The 22902-nt window shown below is 39.8% G+C and overlaps 1 protein-coding gene across 3 annotated transcripts in view; it reads left to right on the top strand.

Annotated features, from left to right (window-relative positions):
- The window catches only part of SLC25A16 (solute carrier family 25 member 16), a 34835-nt gene extending 12482 nt beyond the window's left edge, over positions 1-22353 (top strand). For all 3 annotated transcript variants that reach the window (XM_061635182.1, XM_061635183.1, XM_061635184.1), the window contains exons 4-9: positions 3186-3249; positions 5288-5409; positions 8204-8270; positions 14874-15036; positions 17289-17357; positions 19510-22353. In XM_061635182.1, coding sequence (XP_061491166.1) covers positions 3186-3249; positions 5288-5409; positions 8204-8270; positions 14874-15036; positions 17289-17357; positions 19510-19666 — 642 coding nt within the window. In that variant the 3' untranslated portion in view covers positions 19667-22353. The remainder of the gene's footprint in view (positions 1-3185; positions 3250-5287; positions 5410-8203; positions 8271-14873; positions 15037-17288; positions 17358-19509) is intronic.
- The last annotated feature ends 549 nt before the right edge of the window (positions 22354-22902 follow it).

The following is a 22902-nucleotide window of genomic DNA, read 5'->3' as shown; positions in this document are numbered from 1 at the left end:
TTATACATTGATGTACCTATTCTGTATAATTGCCTTGCTTTTTTTCCCAAAAGAGTGTTTTGTGTTATGCATTCACATCCTGTTATTTTATGTTTATGGGGAAATACCAAGAGTTCCACCCTTTCAAGTCCAATTGAAAGTTAAAGCAGTGCAACAGTCATGATGGGCTGAGCGAGACCAAATAAATTGATATGCAACCCAGGCCCTTTAATGCTGTATACAGTAGGGCCCTGCTAACCGGCGTTCCGCTTACGGGCGTTCTGCTAATGTGGCGGCTTTCCTCCCCTCTTTAAAAGCCGCTTTTGTGGCATTTTCGCATGACGTGCCCCATTAAAGTCAATGGGGTTCCACCTTACGGCGATTTCTGCTTTACTGTGGGGGTCCGGAACAGAACCCGCCGTATAAGCGGGGCCCTACTGTAGTACTGCAGGGCAAATTAGAGGAGGAGGGACAAGAAAAAGCAGTCCTGTTAGGGGCTGGGGTATGCTATAACATTTTGCAGCTGGACATAACTTGGATAAATGGAAGCAAGATATTTGCATAAAATGTGTTAAATTTCTTTACACCAATTACTCTTTATGTACTATGGACACTGAATTCTTTACCTATACATACTGAAGCCATTTAAACAAGTCATCTTGCATATTGTTCTGCATCTCATAAAACTGTCAAATATGTCTTCCTATGTAAATCATAGAATCTCTACATGTTGACACTTTTCAACTTTAATATAAAACTGAATATGCGAGGACCAATTTCTAAATAACTATTTGTCCCAAATTCTTTCTTATAGTATTGCATAACTTGTGCTTAATATTTGGGATGCAGCATAGCCTTATCTGTAGTAGTGCTACCCTTTGGAATTTCCTGTCTCTAGAGCGCTGCCAAACTGCTTTTCTTTGTATAGATCAGAAGATGAAAATTCTGAAAGCTTTTCCCAGCCACTGAGGATATGGAATCGCTACTGTTAGTGTACTCAAGTGGTTAGCACCGATGACTTTGTAACCAGAATGAGACTACTGAGAAACAAGGGGGAGGTGATGGCACGCTCAAAGGAAACTCTGAGGTTTGCAGAAGTACAATACATTAAAAAAAAAAAACCTAAGGGGGTTATATCCCTTGCCAAAAAAACAAACAAGCAACCAAGCCTGTGAGGATTCTCAGCAGCCATGGAATGTGGAATGCCAAAGGAGCTTATGTAGGGTTTTTTTCAGTATATGAAGGGCTGTGGACAACTTAATGAAAGTCTTTCTTTTGCAGGACAAATAAAATAAAATCAGAAATTGTTGGATGTGATTTTTCCAATAACTTCATAAGGAGGGTTGTTTGGTACATAAAGGACTTCAAGAGATAATTGGATACCAAGTTCCATATTGGGGGGGGGACTGTAGAGGGTTGGAGAAGAAAATTATAAGAATAATCTTATTTTAAACATATGGCTGGGGTCTCCAATATGGTGCCTGTGGGCACAACTGTGTCCTCAGACACCCCCTCAGCACCTGCCAAGTCCCATACCTCTCCCAGATTTTAATTTGAGGATTTGGGACTAATTTATTTTCTTGATTTGGTTGGAGGGATTGGCTGCTTTGGGGGGGTTGTCTGCTTTTGTGGCTGTTTGGTGGTTTAGGTTTTTTTTGGGAGGTTCTGAACAATGCTAGCTTTTCTGTGAAATGGGTACTTTGTAGTGTCCACAACAGTTTCACTGATTTTCACATGCTCCCAGGCCCAAAGAGGTTGGAGATCCCTGACTATCTGTGGGAGGAAAACAAGTATACTACAAATCCTACTGCTACAGATGGCAGCTATTTATATATTACTGAAACAAAAACTGACTGCAGTACCATTGGACAACAAATACTGGCATTGTTATAACATAAACCAAAATTAAAAGTAAAACTTTTTAAAATAAAATTTATTAAAATAAGACAGAGTATACCATGTTGAATAAAGAAGTATTTGTGTTTTTCCTTTCCAGTTTTTGGGATCAGTAATGTGATGGACCATAATACTTGGTAATCTGCCCATATTGTTATCAGTTTGACTATGTCCACTTACCTTTTTTACTTAAAAAAGTGTAAGAGCAGGGCTTACACTGGTATAGAATAGCAGCACCTCTTTTTTGTTGCTGTCCATGTCAGCCATTTTATGTTGGTACCCATGGCACTTTTATCAAGACTGAGGACGCACCTCATTTTTTTTACCAAACAAAGCACTATGGGAGGGTAACGTGTTTGCAGGAGCCCTTACCAGGTGTTGTTTCTTGATGGGAAACAGCTGCCTGGGATCTTTTCCTCAACTGCAGTGTAAGTGTTAATTATATTCTGAAGTAAAAAAAAGCAGTTCAGGTGGTAGTTTAATTATTGGGAAAAGGAACAGTCAATAAACATAACATTTATTAATCCATAAACATCAAGACAACAGTCTCTCTCAGCTGTCTCAGAACTCTCCCATCCACCTGAAAGCCCAGCAAAATATTAACCCCTGTCCCTTGGGAAGGTGGACCCTTCTTTGTCTTTTGGTTTGCATATGCTAAAACAGAAAGAAACACAACTAAATACAGATAAACTTACTACAAGCAGCCTCTGGATATATATTACTGTTGCTGTGTATTGTCTGCAATGCAGAGAGGCATGTGTCTAGTATGCGCTTGAGGACTACCATAGTGTAGTCTCATGGACATCTGATTCTTGGAAAACTAGCTGACGCAGACATACCCTCAGCTTGTTGAGTATAATTGCTGAGATCTCCGAGGTAGTCTCTGTTAGTGATTCCTAGTGGCTAAGATGCATGGCCCATATCCACCAGAAGCTGTGCATTCAGTCTTGTGGGCCCAATTCTGAGGAACTCCCTCCTAGCAGAGATTAGACAGCCCCCCCTTCCTGTTGAACTTCAGGTGCTTGACAAAGACCTTTCTTTTTCAGTGGGCATTTTAAGGAAATTTTCTATTTTTATCATTAATTTTAATTATTTTTATGTATATCACCTAGACTTCAGTAATTAAGTGGTATATAAATAAATACCTTGTGATAATTTTTTTTTTTAATGGTGTTATGGCTAGTTCTTAAAATGTAGTCAGAAGTGCTAAACTATTTATGCTTGTATTCATTCTATTTAACTGTACAGTGAAGCCCACTTAAAGCGTACTAAAACATTTTTTTCACACTAAAAACTGGATATTTTTGTAGATGATAAAGAAGAAACTTGGCATTTCTGGGCATATTCGCAAATTAATGGCTGGATCCATGGCAGGTATTTTGTTGTGTATACTTAATTGTTCTTGTTTTCTGTTTGCCAGTCTTTAAGTTCTTGTTTAACTAATTAAAGTTCAGGCGAAAGGTTTTGGTTTTTAATCAAGAAAAGCTAGTAAAATAGATGGTGGCTGGCAGCATCCAAAGCTATTTGCATAATCAGAAGTAGCTATAAAAACCTCTGAACAAGCAAACAGTGGTTTGCTGGCTCTCCCAATTCTTTTCAGTGGTAGCCATTTACCTGCTTTCTAGAAGCTCATAAGAAAGTGTTTTCCACCATTAGATAATTAGAGGTGTACTGCCCCTGAATATGTAGGCTACATTTTTGGTTAGCATAGCTATTAGCTAGTGATAATTCTAGTTAAAGAAGCCTTCTAAAATAGTGCCCATTTTCACAGGCATAATGAAACAAATTAAAAACAAAACAAAACTTGGCTCTTGTTTGTCCTGAACCCATTGCCAGTCAATTTCATTTGGGCATCCTTGAATGCTTGCATTAAACAAAGGCACAAATCTTCCCACTCCTTCATAGTTTGTTAAGACGTTATAATAGTGTGAATGCTTCTGAGATCCATTTTAACTACATCAGTATACATGGGTGGAAATAGTTGATACATGAAAGTCCAACATACAAGACTAACGGCATGAGAAACTACAAATTTATGGTCTCAGAAATGTATGAGCTATACCCAACTAATGTGTCCCATCAGCGCAAGGATTTCTGCTTGTGCAGTGGGACTTTCCCACCTCCTCCCCTGTGTGTGCCCTGCACCCTCCTCAGATCTGCTTGGGAGGGTTGGGGAAATCCATAGAGATTTAGAGAGTGGGCGGGGAGAGGGGGAGGGAAGTCCCATTGCAAGGGCAAATCCTTGCGCTGACAGGACTGTGACTTAGTGCTAATTTGGCTACAACCCTATGTATAGGCCAAGGAATAGAAAGTGGTAAGAGAACAAAATTAATAGGAGGAGGAAATGGAAGGGGAAATTTACTGCAAGAGAATATGGGTAGAAATCCAGCCATTCTAGGGCTGGATACATCTAGTGTAAATGGAGAGTTGATGTACCAGAGAACAAATGAGCATATGAACAGTCTTCGCATTTCTAGGTATAGTGGAAGAGTGATGTGGATATGGAAGCAAGAATGAAAACATACTGAAATCTGAAGGTGATTTGTACTTTTTGTTGTAGCACTGATAACTAATTTAAACATTAAAAGCACTGAGAAATCTTTGGAAAAGCTTTCCTAGTGCTTGCAAAAGTCATCATGCTAACACAAGTGGGGGGAAATTCCCCAGGCATGAAGATAATGGGAGGAAAATGCCATGAAATATCTATTGTAATGCATCTATTTGAAGTGACAGAGTTAAACATCTTTGTGAAAACTTTCAAACTTGGATTTCCTGAGTCTTGTGTAATTCAAATCTCAGTAGTAACACTTCATTGGTGGATAATTGCCTTGGTTTCCTTTAACGAAAAAAACAAATGGACTGAAGCAGAAGGAAAAACATGATTTCAGCTATTCAAACACAAGTGCACTTGCATCCCAAGCCTCTTAAGAACAAAGGATTTAATCTTTCCAAATGCAAAACCAGAAAAAGTACCAGACATGTTTCTTCTACCTGATTATGCTAGCTTCATTTCCTGGAAAAGTATTTGGCTAGATTCTAGAATAAACATGCATTTTTAAAAAATGCTATTCCTTTTTTCCCTAAGTTGCACTGATTTCAAGTTCATCAAGTACAACCCAGTATCTCTGAATCATCTGATCCCACAAGGTTCTGCATAATATCATCCATTGAACAATCTGTCTGACTTTAGGGCTCTTTTGGAGGAACGTGTGAGATATAAATCTAATAAATTAAATACTACTGGTATAAAAATTATCTATGTTCTCAAATTTTCCAAGAATTTACTTGTTAGGCATGGAGTACAAATCCTCCAACTGTGAATACAAGATTTAATTTTAACCACTTTATTTTCGTGATACTTGAATTTCACAGCTATTTTGCCCAATTCAGGTAGTGTTTGGTTTTTTTGAAGGTATAACTGCAGTAATTTGTACCTACCCTCTTGATATGGTGAGAGCACGTCTGGCATTCCAAGTAAAAGGGGATCACAAGTACAATGGAATTATTCATGCATTCAGCACCATTTATACAAAGGTAACTTGTTTTTCTCTTGTGCTTTAGTGTTGTGTTGCTGGTTTCTGAGGCTAACAAATGTTTAAAAAAACCAAACTTTTAAGAATCATGAAGCAGTTGCTCTGTGTGAACTTTTTCCACTCTGATCTGCTGTTTGGGGACATATACTGAAAGCTGCAAACTATACTGTGGCAGAGTGAAAAGATTTGTAAATATACTGTTCATGAGATTTCAAAGTAGTTTACAAAACAACGATAGAAACAGACTATAAGTCTCCTTGTGAGGTACCTTAAAAGTATCTATATAAATACATAGAAACAAATAAAACTATTCCCAGAAAACAGCAAAGTCAGCATAACAAATGGAACAAGAGCATACAATAATAAAAAATATCAAATTTTATCAGCCACCAATTGTCTTTGAAAGAACAGCAAGGGACTAAATGAACCTCTTCTTGGGAGAGGGTTTCAGAGTAATGGGGCTGGCTCCAAGTAGGTCCTGTTTCATATAGGGGTTGATCTAAGGCCAAACTAGGTATGCATGTGCTTACTAAATATGTGGCACTGTTTGGCTATAGAGCAGGTGCATGTGATGGAGGGGAGGGAAGCCTGACCCACCCCTAGCTTGCTTTGCCATGTTCAGGTGTGTTCAGACATTGTCCCCAGCCTAGCCCTCTTTCTGGTGTTGAAAGGGGATGGGTAGGTGGGTTATAAAACCAAGGAGTGGAGAAAGTGTTCTTAGAACAGCTACACAGTAATTTTCCTGGTGTGTTCTGAGAAGTCAATTCTATTTAGAGATTTCCTTACTTTTTTCCTGGAAGTCTAGCCGGGGCACTTTCCCCACTCACTGAATGAAATCCCTTGATGAAATAAATGATTTCTTGAAACGAGTCAGGAAAATAACCATTTGTGCAGCTATTTTTCTGAGGGGGTAGTATTTGGTCCATGTCTATAGCTGTGTTTGATCTTCCTTTGTCTATTTTGGTACTTTTGATAGCTAGCCATTGTCTGGCAAATTTGCTGTGTGATGGCTCAGTTGAGAGTGAGTGAGTGAGTGAGTGAATACATGACTAGGAGATATTTTTGCTCTGATCACCCTGGTCTGAGTTCACAGAGTATGGTATGGTTTTGAAAAGAACTGGAAAAACCAAATGTTGGTTGAATGTGTAAAGCATATGCTATTAGTATAGGCATTCCCCATCAAACAACCCAACAGGACATGCTTTATAATTACAGATTTAAACAGAAAATTATTAGCTTTATCTTTACGCAATTTAATTCTGTAACTTTAAAGTGCAAAGATGCTTTTTTGTATTTATTTATTATTTGATTTATATCCCGCCCTTCCAGCAGGAGCCCAGGGCAGCAAACAGAGGCGCTAAAAACACCTCAAAACATCATAAAAACAGGTCTTAAAATACATTAAAACAAAACAATGTTAAAAACATTTTTAAAAAGCTTTAAAAACATCTTTAAAAAGGGGTTAAACATTATTTCAAAAAATTAACAAGTAATTTTAACACAGATGCAGACTGGGATAGGTCTCAACTTAAAAGGCTTGTTGGAAGAGGAAAGTCTTCAAAAGGTGCCAAAAAGATAGCAGAGATGGTGCCCACCTAATATTCAAGGGGAGGGAATTCCACAGGGTAGGTCTCACCACACTAAAGGTCTGTTTCCTATATTGTGCTGAACGAACCTCCTGATAAAATGATATCTGCAGGAGGCCCTCACCTGCAGAGCGCAGTGATCGACTGGGTATATAAGGGATAAGACAGTCTTTTAGGTATCCTGGTCCCGAGCTGTATAGGGCTTTGTACACCAAAGCTAGAACCTTGAACTTGGCCCGGCCCGTGCAATTCTTTCAGCAGCGGGGTGACATGTTGGTGATACCCTGCTCCATTGAGCAGTCTCACCACTGCATTTTGCACCAGCTGCAGCTTCTGGACCAACCTCAAGGGCAGCCCCACATGAGCTTATTACAGTAATCCAACCTGGAGGTTACCAGTGCATGGACAATAGTGGTCAGGCTATTCCGGTCCAGAAATGGCCGCAGCTGTCTTACCAGCCGAAGCTGGTGAAAGGCACTCCTAGCCACGGAGGTCACCTAGGCCTTTAGCGACAAAGATGGATCCAGGAGCACCCCCAGAGTATGGACCTGCTCTTTTAGAGGGAGTATGACCCCATCCAAAGCATTGATATATATTGAGTTTTGGAAACAGCAGTGGTGGCCCCCGAATTATGGAACAATCTCCCTGATGAGATACGCCTGGCGCCAACATTGTTGTCTTTTCAGCGCCAGGTTAAGACCTACCTCTTCTCCCAGGCATTTTAGCATTCTAGTATTTTAGCATTGTAGCATTTAGCATCTTAGCATTTTAATATTTCAGTATTTTAGTTTAGTATAGGTCTTTTGGAAATTCAATGAACTATGTTTAAATTGCGTATGTGTGGTTTTAATTGTATGTTGATATTTTGATGTTGTGAACCGCCCAGAGAGCTTCGGCTATGGGGCGGTATAAAAATTTAATAAATAAATAAATATCTGTAGTATAACAGGGTTAATGTGGTGTGGGGTATGCCATGCAAATATTGGTTGCCACCTAAATATTGCAGTGGCATCCATTTTTAGTGCAGACAAAGTTGGGTTTGCCTCAGATCAGACCATAGAATTTGCTGACAAAGACATGCTGAAGAAAGGGAATAAGGCAGTTTTTTTTCCTGCTTAAAACATCAATGTATACTGAGTACCTTGTACTCAGCACAATGAAATATTTAACTTGCTGTTGTTTATTCTTATCACTGGCTTACTCCAAAAGGAAGGTGGTATGCAAGGATTTTATCGAGGGCTTATGCCAACAATTGTAGGAATGACTCCATATGCAGGTGAGTTGAACTTGAATGTGCTGCTTCCACAGTGAACTTCTTGGTGTTTTTAGTTTGCAGAACTATTCACTTTGCTTCTGTTAAAGTAAAAATGGCACATGTTTACTCTAGGATTTGCACAGATAACAGCAGGGAAGGGTTCCTGCAGGGAATTGATTATACAAGTGTAGTGACATTGGGAAACTTGGTGACAGTGAATGAATTTGGTTACTCTTCTACTGTCTTTCCTCAAACCAGATAGATGTATACACTAAGAGACATCTATAAAATGCTCTGTTTCAACGACTGTCTGTCCTCTAGTTGTACTTAACACTTTGAAAGATCTGCACAAGCCTAAAATAGTTGATAAACAATAAGGGAAAACTGGCATATGCACCTTTATGCATAGCCACATATACTCTTTTTTTTAAGTGTTCTAAGCATCTGTTCTTCTATGCATTCCATTATTTATATGGGTTCTTTTTGTGCCAATTTATCTGCACTCATTTATTCCTCAACTCTGTAACAAATTTATGGTTTCCTGTTGCCTTTTGTCTTGGCTGCTGGTTTTGATTTTGAATATTGCATGTCACTTTTTTGCTTATATTGGGGAAGGTACTCTTCTTTTGTCAATGCATGTTCTACTGTACCTGGATGGACTGAAAGGTGTAGCAAGGAATTGGTATACTATTTCCTTTCTGGAAGAATTTTAGCTCTTCCCCTCAGCCCCCATGTGAGGTTTCTCTCACCTACCTATGGTTCCTAAGTGCCTTCAAGAATCCCATCAGAGCCATCTGGTGAGCTTCTCACTTGACCAAAGAAAAGATCAGGGTTCTTCTCAGCTGCAGGCACCCTTTATTCAACTTCTTATCCAAGTTCAGGGTTCCTGTCACCCTGCTTAGTTTCCTAAGGGTAGAGACTTTACCCACCCTATCTCTTAGCGAAGTGCCTCTTTCTGGCTTGCCACTGAGGGAATTGCTCATAGACAACCTATTTTTCCCTCTCCCACCAGTTCCTTTTAGGCAGAACTTGCCAACCTTCCCTTCTGCTTCTTGTTTCCTCTACCACAGCTATTTCCTTGTAAAGTTTCTCAGTCTTGCCTGCAGTTACCCTCTTCCATTCACCTTCATGCTCCTCTTTTCTCTCACATCCACCCACCTGCTTCCCTGTATACACTCTCTCCTTCACCAGCACTCTCTCACTCAACACTCCTTTCTCTACCTTTCAGCCACCTTCTTCCATACAAATATGCTTCTGTCTCCTTCTTTGTACTCTCTCTTTCTCTTTCCCATCCACACAGAGGATTCTTCTCAGTTTCTTTCTCTTCTTCCTAATCTCTGGCTTGTTCTGTCAGCTGTTCCTTTACCCGCTGTCACTTGCATTTTCCCTATTGAACTCCCCTCTGTTTATTTGAATTTTCCCCACTTAGTGTTGCTTGCATTGCCAGCCTCCTCTTTATCTTTTATCCGATAGCAGGTTTCCTCTTTACCAGTGTTCTTTAACCACCCGTCCCCTCCAGATCATAAGCTGTTTCTTCTGGGCACCCCTCCAGGTTGCTGTGGACATCTGTTACCCCTCACACCTCAATTTACACTTTTAAAAGACACATCCTGACATAATTTCCATAACCCAACATTCTGCTCCATATGTGGTTTGACTTGTTCTGAGCTGGAATTTATATGATTTATGAGATAAACTTCACAGTCTGATTCTTATGTGCAAAAATTCCCCATTTCAGATCTATGTGTATTGGGGCTACATGCCAGCTTTCAGTCTTTGTTGGGGCTTGGAAGTATCTTAAACCATCTAGGATTTATTTAATTTAATTTAATTTAATTTTTTATTTAATTTAATTTATATACCGTCCTAAGCCCGAAGGCTCTCTGGGCGGTGTACATAAAAAAATAAAAACAAGTACAATATATAAATACAATAAATACAATGAATCAAAAACCAAAAACAGACAAACAATACAAGAACCAAGCAACGTCAAAAATACAAAATAATGCTAAAATACTGTAAAATACACTTTAAAATGCCTGGGAGTATAAAAAGGTTTTCACCTGGTGCCGAAAAGATAGCAGCGTCGGCGCCAGGCGCACCTCATCAGGGAAACCATTCCATAGTTCGGGAGCCACAACTGAAAAGGCCCTATTTCTAGTCACCACCCTCCAAGGTCTCGATGAGATGGTACTCGGAGGAGGGCCTTAGATGTTGAGCGCAGTGTATGGGTAGTTTCATATTGGGAGAGGTGCTCCACCAGGTATTGCGGTCCCATGCCGTGTAAGGCTTTATAGGTCAAAACCAGCACTTTGAATTTGGCCCGGAAACAAATAGGAAGCCAGTGCAGATGGGCCAGAACAGGTGTTATATGAGCGGACCTTCTGGTCCGCGTCAACAATCTGGCCGCTGCATTCTGGACTAACTGTAGTTTCTGAACTATCTTCAAGGGCAGCCCAACGTAGAGCGCATTGCAGTAGTCCAATCTAGAAGTTACCAGAGCATGAACGACTGAGGCGAGGTCGTCACTGTCCAGATAGGGACGTAGCTGGGCTACCAATCGAAGATGGTAAAAAGCATTCTGTGCCACTGAGGCTACCTGAGCCTCAAGAGACAGGGAAGAGTCGAGGAGAACTCTCAAGCTACGAACCTGTTCTTTCAAGGGGAGTGTAACCGCATCCAGAACAGGGTGAACATCCACCATCTGGGCAGAGAAGGCACTCACTAGCAGCGTCTCGGTCTTGTCTGGATTAAGCTTCAGTCTGTTAGCTCCCATCCAATCCATTATCGCGGCCAGGCAACGTTTTAGTATGTTAACAGCCTCACCTGAGGAAGATGAAAAGGAGAAATAGAGGATGAATCTTGAAATCCCTGTTCTAGAGGAGATGTGTATAGACATCCTTTTTCAGACTTTTCTAGTAATCTGGATATTTTGAACTAGATGTGTATTAGAGTATTGGATGTAAGTGATCAACAGAAATCGGGATTGATTCTCTAATACATATCTGATACATATCTCACAATGTGACTATCCTCAAACACATGACATGACGGATAAGACATTTTGTAGTAAGTGACAAATATTATACAGCCACAAGAGTGGCTGTATACTATAGCCAGCGTGGATTTTTCACATTCCGCAATGTCACATTGAAAATACCCCCCATGCCATTCTGATGCTTCCCATAAGCTCATTTCAAAACAATACCTTACAAAACCTATAGTCCTGAACTCAGAAACTCTTTCTTAACAACCCTCTAAATTTTCATGGTGATACACTAAACAGTGAGAGAGAATTGAGAGTTCAAAGTGTAAAAAGAGAGAGAGAAAAACCAGAGCCCTTTTGGACTTTTTTCTATCAGAGTTGTCATAATCTGTTGAAAGTCATTAAAATTCAGCCATGTTCACAGAGTACCTGTAATCTTGTTTCTGACCTTGCCCCATGTTCTGACCTTCATCTTCTGCAGTTTAAAAGTTAAAAAAATGCCTGGCTGATTTTTAATTTAAGAAAGTTTGGCTTGAACTTAATGATAATGTCAGGCATGCTCAGTAAGAACCAACTGTCAGTGTTCTAAAAGCCAGACTCACAGCTGCTGGGCTTGGCTAATCAGGGGGCCACACCCACACCAGACTTCGATTTCACATGAGACAGCCATGGCTTCCCCCAGAGAATCCTGGGAAGTGTAGTTTATGAAGGGTGCTGAGAGGAGACTCCTATTCCCTTGAGAGAGCTCCAGTGGCCGGACTGGTTTAACAGTCAGCCACTCTGATTGTAGCTCTGTGAGGGGAACAGGGCATCTCCTAGCAACTCTCAGCACCCTTCACTAACTACACTTCCCAGGATTCTTTGAGAGAAGCCATGTGTCGAAAGTGAAATAAAGCCCTGGTGTGGATGTGGCCAGGGACAGCTTTGATTTAAATTTGGGTGGGAGGCTACATGTGCCTGCTGTAGAATAAAAAGGTGGGGGAAACCCCGAAAAGTAATGCTACTGTTCACAATGCTTTCCTTTTGGAAAGGAGAGGGGCTTCCCTTCTGCCCAGTGCCCATACACCCTATCTCTCCCCTCCTCCTACCCTCCCTGCCCCTCCCTCAGGTCAGTGTTGGACTAGGACCTGGGAGACCAGGGTTCAAATCTGCACACAGCCATGAAGCTGACTGGGTGACCTTGGGCCAGTCAGTGCCTCTCAGCCTCAGAGGAAGGCAATGATAAAATCACCTCTGAATACCGTTTACCATGAAAACCCTATTCATAAGTCAGGATCAACTTGAAGGCGGTCCATTTCCATTTTCAAACATGATTGCACAGAAATAAATCCCATTGAACTCAAAAAATATGCAACTGATCAAACCCACCCTCCTTTCTCCTCCCTCCTATTTCCTCCCTCTTGCCCCTTCCTTTCCCTCCCCTCCCCTCCCCCCGTGGTCAGTTTTGCCTATCTGAAGCATGATTGCAGGGGAGTAAATAGCATTGAACTCAATAAGCATGCACATGATCAAACCTGCCCTCCCCTGCCCCTTCCTTTGCCTCTCCCCCTTCAATCCCCTCCTTCCCCTTCCTTCTGCTCCCCTCTCCCCACCCTTTCCCCTTCAGTCTCCTCTCCCCTCCCCTTGCTCCTCACCCATGGTCAGTTTTATCTTTCCTAACCATGATTACATAGTAGTAAATCCCATTGAACTCGGTAAGCATGCAAATGATCAGACCTTTCCCCTCCTTCCTGTCTCCTCTCCCTTCCTCCTTCCCTCTTTCTTCTTCCCTGCCCACTCCAGCCGTCCCTCCCTCCAAGCAGTTTTACCTATCCTAAGCACAATTGCACGAGAGTAAATCGCACTGAACTCAATAAACGTTCCAATGATCAAACCTGTCCTTCTCCCATCTCCCTCCTTCCGGCTCCCATCCCCCCTCCCCTCAGCCCCCTCCCCATTCCCTGTGGTCAGTTTCACCTAAGCATGATTGCAGGGGAGTAAATCCCACTGAACTCAATAAACATGCAAATGATCAATCCATTCTCAGCAAGCTTACACAGGATCCCATTTCTTACCTCCCGGATTAAAAAGCAGGGAAATTCACTAACAGGCCACAAAACCTTGCAGTTTAAGAACGTACCTATAGCGCACTGATATTTCTATCAAACTTTACAAGGCAGGGACATTGGGCAGCTATAGTGAATGCACCAGGGGAGCAGGAGACCTGAACTCCTCTCTGAGATATTGTACTGCCCTACAAATTTGTCAAAATGCAAACACAATTTGGGTTGGTCTTTCACAGTCCAATCCACTTGCTGTGTAGCTTGGAAGAATTTGGTAACGTGCCTCTGAGCATATGGTGAGTGGTGGCAACACCTGCAATCAGCCCAAATAATAGAAAGAAGATATGTGCTGTGCTGATCTTGTTTTAGCAGGGAGGAAGCAACATTATTAAGACAGTTGATGTAGTTCAGATGGTCACTTTAAATATGTTTGATTTACTTTGCAATTTTAGTGAAGTTTCCTATAGGAAATCATTTTCTTTTATTTCTATTTCTGTGAATATGTGAAGTACAGCAACACTTTGCAAAATTTACACTAAAAAAACTCCAAAAATAATTGTGGAATAATGGCACTGACTATTCTGCAGAATAGTCTCCAGTGGACATCAGTGCACAAGATAAAACAGTGGGAGGTGAAATATATTCTAGTAAAATTCTAGGTGTGCTGTATGTTTTTAATTGACCGTGCCCACCTTGCCTTAAATGAAGTGGTTTAAACATAGCAGGCTGAAAACATCCATCTTGGGCAGGCTAAGTTTGTTTTTTCCAACAGCTAGAGTCATTCCCAAAGAAGCAACATATTGTAATCAGCCTAATTTTACATCAAACTGCAGTTTCAGATTCAACTGTTAATGCACCCAAAATAGAAATAGAACATAACCTCCAATTTGAAACACAAAAGGCTGTCTTCACCATCATATGACACTGACCAATAAAAAGCCTTTGAAATTAATAAAAATAAATTTGACACAGGTTTCTAGGATGAATAGTGAGAGAAGTAAAATTTTCTAGATTAGATTCTCCGTAGAAACAATAGTAACACAGGAATGAAGCAAAGTAAGAAGAACACCAACCAACATAGAAAAATATAATTCTCCATCTTTGGAGATGGCAGGTGTTGCCACCACTCACCATATGCTCAGAGGCACATGTTACCAAGTTCTTCCAAGCTCCACAGCAAGTGGATTGGACTGTGAAAGACCAACCCAAATTGTGTTTGCATTTTGACAAATGTTTAGGGCAGTCCAATATCTCAGGAGTTCAGGTCTCCTGCTCCCCTGGTGCATTCACTATAGCTGCCCAATTTCCCTGCTTTTTAAAGTTTGATAGAAATATCTGTTAGCTATAGGTACGTTCTTAAACCTCACGTTTTTTTTGCCTATTAGTGAATAATAAATAATAATGATCCAGCTACAGCTAAGCACTCAAATTGTATTGATTTTTTTTCCCAAGAGGAGAGAGCTTGGTGCAAGTTCAACTCTCCTGTTGATATAAATGGGTTTTCAATGTGCTTAACATTTGGCTCAATTGTCCCTATGGTGTCTATGTAGCTTGCTGATGTAATATTTCCACTGAAGTTACATTTTTCCTTTTCAGGTGTTTCATTTTTTACCTTTGATACCTTAAAAGGTGTGGGACTTGCCCAAGCACCTACCCTGCTTGGGAAGCCTTGCTTAGATAATCCTGATGTGTTAGTTTTGAAAACTCATGTAAATTTGATGTGTGGTGGCATAGCTGGAGCAACAGCACAGACAATATCGTAAGTTCTTCTAGTATTTTACTGCACTTAAGAACTGTTAGGATAGGTTGCATCAGGAATTTTGTTTACGTCCAATAGTGTATTGGAAACTATGATATTATAATTTGATCATAAACTTAGGCATCAGCCACATCTTTGTGGTCTGGGAAGGAAGCCTGTTGCTCAGTTGTAAAACTAGAAATAATATCCCCCAGACCAAAAAACCATATCTGAATAGTAAAGATAGTATATTACTGCTTGATGCTACTAATGGTATATTCTATTCTGCAAAAGGGATTGAAGGCTGTAACTTATGGGCTGTACACTTTAACATGTATTTTCGACTCATTATGACTTCCTCCAAAAATATTTGAACTGATTAATTTGTTTACTGATATGAGTGCAGTCCTTCTCTGCCAGTTTAAATGAGGCTTGCATTGGAGTCAGATTGTACTATTCCGGCTGCAAGTTGGAAAATCATAGCCTTAACACATCAAACGATGGTTTAAGTTGTCAAATTAAACCTCAAGAGATTGTACTGAAAAAGGTCAGAGTGCCTGATGCTTCCAAATTGCTAAACTAAACTAATCTGGACCTGATCAATAATGTGAATGGGGACCACTAAAAGTTTCATGTGAGAGCTGCATGCATGAATACACACTAGGGTTGCCAGGTTCAAGGCCTGAGACTGATCCCGGATCTTTAGGAGAAGAGAAAGTCAGCCAAGTGCAGGTGTTCTTGCAACCCTGTAATGGGAAAAACCACTTGCAACCAAGAGATCGTTTGTATCTTTAAAAGTTGTGGAGGGGGAAGGGGGACACACACACACACACACACACACACACACACACACACACACACACACACACACACACACACACACACACACACACACACACACACTCTCTCTCTCTCTCTCTCTCTCTCTCTCTCTCTCTCTCTCTCTCTCTCTCTCTCTCCCTCTCCCTCTCCCTCTCCCTCTCCCTCTCCCTCTCCCTCTCCCTCTCCCTCTCCCTCTCCCTCTCCCTCTCCCTCTCCCTCTCCCTCTCCCTCTCCCTCTCCCTCTCCCTCTCCCTCTCCCTCTCCCTCTCCCTCTCCCCCCCCCCTCTCCCTCCACTTGAAGTCAGTGGGACTTACTTTTGATATACATACTTAAGACTACACTGTAAATAAGTACTTTGTAACGTACAATAAATGTTTTTCCATTGTAGCCTTTATGAATTACCTAGATTCACATGCACCTTATTACTAAAGTGAGGAAATTAAAATACACTTCTCAGGCCTTAGTAAACCTATCCTTCCTTTCCTCCAGGGAGCTCAAGATGGCATACATAATAGTCCCTTTCCAATTTCTCTTTACAACAACTCTGTGCTATAGGCTAGCCTCAGAGTTCATGACTCGCCTAAGGTCACGGCTGAGTGAATCTGGGTCTCCTCAGTCCTATCTAACTGCAATGCCATACTGGCTCTGAAGAATTTTAGAAGCTGCTTTAAAAATTAGAGTTCAGTTTTTTAAAAAAAAAAAACTGTAAAGAGCTGCAAAGGTAGATTGGCTTCACATTAATTGCTGCCAATAAATTACATTATTTTTATGCTGGCAATTCCATTTCACATATAAGGTGTTAATTGTGTAATTGGCAGGTATGCTACACATTAATGAGCCTGTAAAATATTAGGACTCTAATGCAACAAAGTTCAGTAAAAGAGATGTAAGCATGTGCTTTCAATGAAATAATTTATTTTGGCTGGATTTTTTCTGTTTACTTCAACCAGTGTAAATCTAGTATTGAGCCTTAAACCTTGTTTTACAAAAAGCATGTTTAGCTTCAGATATTAAATTTCTACAAAATAGAATATATTCTTTGGGGGATAACATTTGATTTTGTGTTTATTTTTCTGATAACTTCAAGCAGTATTAAAACTTGAACCTCCTCTTGCTTTCTGTGTAAAAGAACGCTAGTGTAACTAATCTTTTACAAGCGAAACATCACAGGCTAAATCCTCAACATCTCAATTCCAAAAACAGATGTGAGATCTTGGATACTAGGGTTAGGAAGTTCTTTTACCCGAGTCCTAGGAGTGCTAATTCCAGTCAGAGTAGAGAATATTGGGATAGGTGGATTAATGATCTGATCCAATATAAGGCCGGCTTCATATGTTCTACACAATTCTAATTTATGATTCTAATTTTTGATATGAATTTCCATTAACCATACTTCTTGTACAAATTTCTGGCAGTATTATGTTCATGAAAAAAACTATTTTCTTCTCAGATACCCTCTTGATGTAACACGTAGACGAATGCAGTTGGGAGCAATACTTCCAGATTCTGAAAAATGCCTGTAAGTTTATTTCTGAAACTAAATTCAAAACCGTAATAACCTGTTCTGCTGCTTTGTAACTTAACTTTACTACAGGTGGGAATTAGTTCACATAATTCAGAGGTGGGGAACCTTTGGTCCTCCAGATTTTGCTGAACTACAATTCTCATCATCCCTGGCCATTGGCAATGCATACTAGGGTTGACAGGAGTTGTAGTTCAGCAACACCTGAAGGGATAAAGGTTCCTCACCACTGACATAAGTGGTGGCTCCTCCAATACAACCTGCACATAAACAACTGGTGTGTCAGGGAGAAGAGTTGTAGCCTAGCTGCCCCTCCCATGTACTAGTTTGTTTTTCCACATAACCTGCACCTAACATAAGAACATAAGAAGAGCCTGCTGGATCAGGCCAGTGGCCCATCTAGTCCAGCATCCTGTTCTCACAGTGGCCAACCAGGTGCCAGGGGGAAGCCCGCAAGCAGGACCCGAGTGCAAGAACACTCTCCCCTGCTGAGGCTTCCGGCAACTGGTTTTCAGAAGCATGCTGCCTCTGACTAGGGTGGCAGAGCACAGCCATCACGGCTAGTAGCCATTGATAGCCCTGTCCTCCATGAATTTGTCTAATCTTCTTTTAAAGCCATCCAAGCTGGTGGCCATTACTGCATCTTGTGGGAGCAAATTCCATCGTTTAACTATGCGCTGAGTAAAGAAGCACTTCCTTTTGTCTGTCCTGAATCTTCCAACATTCAGCTTCTTTGAATGTCCACGAGTTCTAGTATTATGAGAGAGGGAGAAGAACTTTTCTCTATCCACTTTCTCAATGCCATGCATAGAACTCAAGATTCAGTCATGACAATGAAATCCCACCAGCAGTCTTAAGAATTGTGTCCAACTAACTCCTACTCAGAGTAAACCATCTGAAATTAATGGGCCTAAGCTTGTCCTGTCCAGTGGGTGTACTCTGAGTAGAACTAGGATTGGATACGATCCAGAAACAGGCTTCCCATCTCATTTGCTGTTTGAGAATTTGGCCAGGGACTCAATCATAAGCTTTCGCCCTCCAAAGTTCTTAACATTTAATTCTGTTCTCCATATCAGAGGCAGTCCTGATGTGAGGTAAGGTTAAGTGGCTACCTGAAATGACTGATCCAGCATGCAGTCTAAGGCAGCAGAATAGCCGTTCTGAGCCACAGGCCACAAATTAGAGATGTAAAATTTCTGGAAGTTTTGGAGCCAAGGGAAAGAGCTGTTTTTTCCCTTCAAGTATATTCAGTACTTATTTTCTTGTCAGATCTAAACATATTTTACTACTGTAACAACATAAAATGCATAATTTATAACTTAGTTAGCATATAAAATCTTAGTATTTGGCATATTTATGAAATTTGCAGAGTAATCCTATGCATGGTTACTCAGAAGCAAGATCCGGTCCTCTTAGTGGACCTCACTCCCAGGTAACAAGCGGCTACAGGTTGTAACAGGTTGTCTCTTGTCAGTAATTTAAAGGGACAGGTGAAACCATTTTAACACAACAAGAGATGAAGCAAAGTCTGGGGACGGAGGGGGGACGATGTGTTCCTGGGACTTCACAACTCGTTGTTTTTCATTTATGAATTAACTTCTCATAAATCAGCCCAAAGCTATTTAACAAAAACATACATAAAAACAATATCAAGTCCAATACAAATACAAACTGGGATAAAAATCACCAATGACTTGTTGAAATCTCTAGCCACAATCCACCAAGAAGTCTTCTTCTTTTGTTAACGCTCTGTATGGTTCCTCCTAATTTCAGTGTGACTTGTCCTGAATACTTTGTGGTGCACTGTGTTTCTAGTTAATGAGTGGGAGATGTGAGGTGGTTGGATTTTCTGCCCAAATTACCAAATATTTGGGCCTTCTCTGCAGGCTAGATTTCTATTTCTTTTTCACATGTTGCTTAATAAAGAGGCCTAATCCATAACTTAACAAAAGTTTTGCAACCCTCTTTTAACAACCACCTAGCTTCTGTGCCATATTGGCATGATCCAATTACTTGTGTTCCATAACTGAAAATATTTTCTAACAGTCGTTGGTAATGAGTTTATAACATTCTTATATTGTATGGTACAAAGAAGTTGGGAAAGCTTTTCGTTTTAAGTATATTAAGATATACTCTGTTCTCTTTCTAGTACAATGGTACAGACTCTGAAGTATGTGTATGGAAACCATGGAATACGAAGAGGATTATACCGTGGATTATCCCTGAATTATATTCGGTGTATTCCTTCACAAGCTGTTGCCTTCACTACTTATGAATTTATGAAGCAGTTCTTGCACCTCAATTAAAGACTCTTACATTTAATTGAAAAACACCTGTTGTTTTAGTACTGTATCTGTAAAAATTCCTGTTTCAAATAATTATCACTGTGGAATCACTAGTACTTATAGTGCTTTCTTTATCAGAAGAGGTATAGCATGTAAATAGGACAGAAATTGGGTAAGTTATTTGTTATGCAAACATACAGTGTGGAAGATCATTGAAGGAAATAAAAATAAATTTGGTAAGCTGAAATGTACTATGAAAAGTAGGAGTTCCAAACTTTTGCATTTTTGTATTCCATTTCATTTCAAGAGTTTGCTTTCATTTTTTTATCGGGCAGTTAAGTATCTGCTTTTCTAAAGAGTTGACTACATACCTTAGCATAAGATTATAATTAATTGCAGATGCACCCGGAAACCCAATTAAACTCAGTTTGACTTGCTTCCAAGCAGGAGTTTAAAGTTCAGATGTCATTCTGTAGTCCACAAACTAAAAAGTCTGTTACTGAAATCCCATTCATGGATTACAGTCTTTAATTTTAATTTCAGAATTTCTAATATAAGTAGATAATATAACAGTTTGTTTATGTGATACAGAACTCATGCTTGGGTTCTTATAAGAGGCTTGCACTAGCCCAGTGGAATGCTTAATGTTTGTCTTTGAACTGTTCATTATGCCTTATTACAAAGTGGTTTTGAAACTCTGTTAAGGATTGGAGTAGATGTGATGTGGGAGATCATGTGGTGGTTTTTGGCTTCTTTTAAATTGGGGAAGTGGTGCTTTAGGAGGTGTTTAGTCCTTTCCTGCAATCTACTCTCCTGCCCCCAACCATTATTAGCTTCATAGGAGGCAGGAAAGAAGGATACATCTTCTCTGAACTTCAGTCACGTGAATGTAAAACAAATATAGAAGGCTGCTATGGATCTCTGTTGTCATTTCTATTTTGTTCCTAACTTTCAAAACACTTTGCCATTAAGCATGGGGAAAATTTTTCAAGAAAATGAAGTCTAAAACTTTCTTGGACTCATGGAATTCCATGATCTTTGGGATAATGGCCCTTATTTCTCTATATTACAAACCTCAATCCTATACATGCCTACTCAGAAGTATCCCTTTGAGTTTAGTGGAGTTCTGTATTTTATTAATCAGTAATACTGAAACACTATAGTCCTATTTGGTTTTCCTCTTCATGTGATGGCTGGCCCTGCTCCTTCTAATGTGTCTGTTTCACATTATGTGATTAATTCATGAGGAAACTCATTTAAAAATGTGCTTTAACTTGTTTAACTTGCTGTAGACTCAGTTGAATTTCTAAAATGTCAAGAGGGCACAAACAAATAAATTATCTGTATGGGTCCAGTCTTAAAATCACTTGAGGCTAATGAAAGTTGAAGTTATTTTACAGTTTATAGCAGCCTTCACCATCCTGGTGCTGATGGAAGTTGTTGTCCAAAACCTTTGGAGGGCACCAATTTGCTGAAGGTTGATTTATAGCACCTCATGAAATATATACATGAGTAAAAAGGGTCATGTCTTTGCATGGGTTTTATTTTGGTCAGATTGTCAGCATCTAACGCAAGACTGACTTGCATTTTGCATATGGGCCATGATGCGCACTCTTCTTCCGGAAGATGAGGGAAATTAAGAGTTTTCTTAAATGAATAATAACTACAATGCTACCATTCTGAAGCAAACAGGTCTTAACTACTTGCAGTAGCTATGTTTGCACATGCAACCTGTAGATTTGGGATGAAGAACCTGTGCTACCTCAGGTGATGTTGGACTCCAGCTCCCAACAGTATGACCAGTGGTTGGGGTTGAAGAGAGTTGTACTCCAACAACTTTTTGAGGGCCACAGGTTCTCTATCCCTGCTGTACAGTATAATAGTCTCCTACACTGAATGATTTTTGTGTGTGCCTTCTGTTATAACTTCTCTGGCAATAGGATGCAACTTTAATAAGCCTTCATTTATCTCTTAACCCTGAAAAAAGGCCATTCCAACAGTGGGGACTTTGGCTTTTCAGTAAAGTTCTATCCATGTTGCATTATCATAGCCTTGCTGCCCAGTGTTGATTTGGCTATGCCTTTTTTTCAAGTGGACCTGCCCACTTTTTGCAACAAGTCCTACCCATTTTGCCTGGAGTGATGCCGCAGGGCAGTTAGGTTATGCATGGGTCAGTATTGGCAGGCCTGGCAAGCTCTTCCCTGAACTTTCCCCCCTTCACTAGACTTCTAATTTCACCTTCCTATTGCTAGTAATAAGTTGTGTATCTTTGTTATTTTTATTTAAAAAATTGTTTTTGATTTATACTCTGCATTGGCAAAATTCTGATTTTATCACCTAAATGGTAAAACTATTTTCCTGATTTCACTTGTAAACCAATGTAATTTATGTATTGTAAATACTTGTACATGGAGTATGGAACTGGTAAGAGTTACGTTACCAAATCTAACAGCAGCTATAAAATGGCTTTTGGTTATGGTTCATAGCTGGGACATAAAAGTTCTGTAGTTTGATCTTTTTTATTTCATTGAATATGTGTATTTAGACATTTGATATTACAATTATTGGCAGAGAGATGTATCTATTTTAAAATAAAATGTCTCAAATAGCAATATGATGAAGTATACCAGCCAATATCAATGCATGTGTTTGAAATTTTATATTTTTTCCATTTTATGCAGATGTAAAATGTTTGAAATGATATTAAAGTGGCTACAATTAATCTCTGCCCTTTTTTGGGATTTCTTTAATGAAGACATACAACTTCTAACCATATGTTCCAAAAAAGTGTGGCTGTGGAGAGAAGTAAATGACACATAAAGGTTTTGTCATTTGCATCCAAATTGTGCCATAAATTATTCAGAAGAACTTATTTCCAAGTAACTGTGCTCAGAATAGCAGCAAAGTAGCTGTCAATATTGATTGTTTGTCTTGAGCTAACTGTGGAACGTTCTGTGTTTCTTGTGTTCTGCTTTTGTCTTGAACGTGTGTGACTTCTCTGCAGTGACTTTATAAAATTAACATTGCAGTATAGGGAATATATCATGCATTCACTAAATTTATAATTGAACATCTTTTCAAAATGCTGCTTTTATGACAATGCATTTAATGGGCTTCTATGACAGTCGTTTTTGAAGGATACATTGCATGTTTACTACAAAGACATTTTCTCAGTATAATTTTTACCCTTTTAATATTACTCTTTTTCTAATAGTGGAATGGCTGTGTTCAGACATAATACTAAAACCATGGCTTAG

Source organism: Rhineura floridana, chromosome 7 (genome assembly GCF_030035675.1).
Source record: "Rhineura floridana isolate rRhiFlo1 chromosome 7, rRhiFlo1.hap2, whole genome shotgun sequence".
Taxonomy (NCBI): Eukaryota; Metazoa; Chordata; class Lepidosauria; order Squamata; family Rhineuridae; genus Rhineura; species Rhineura floridana.
Note: the sequence above shows the minus strand (reverse complement) of the source record. Positions and strands in the feature narration are given on the sequence as shown.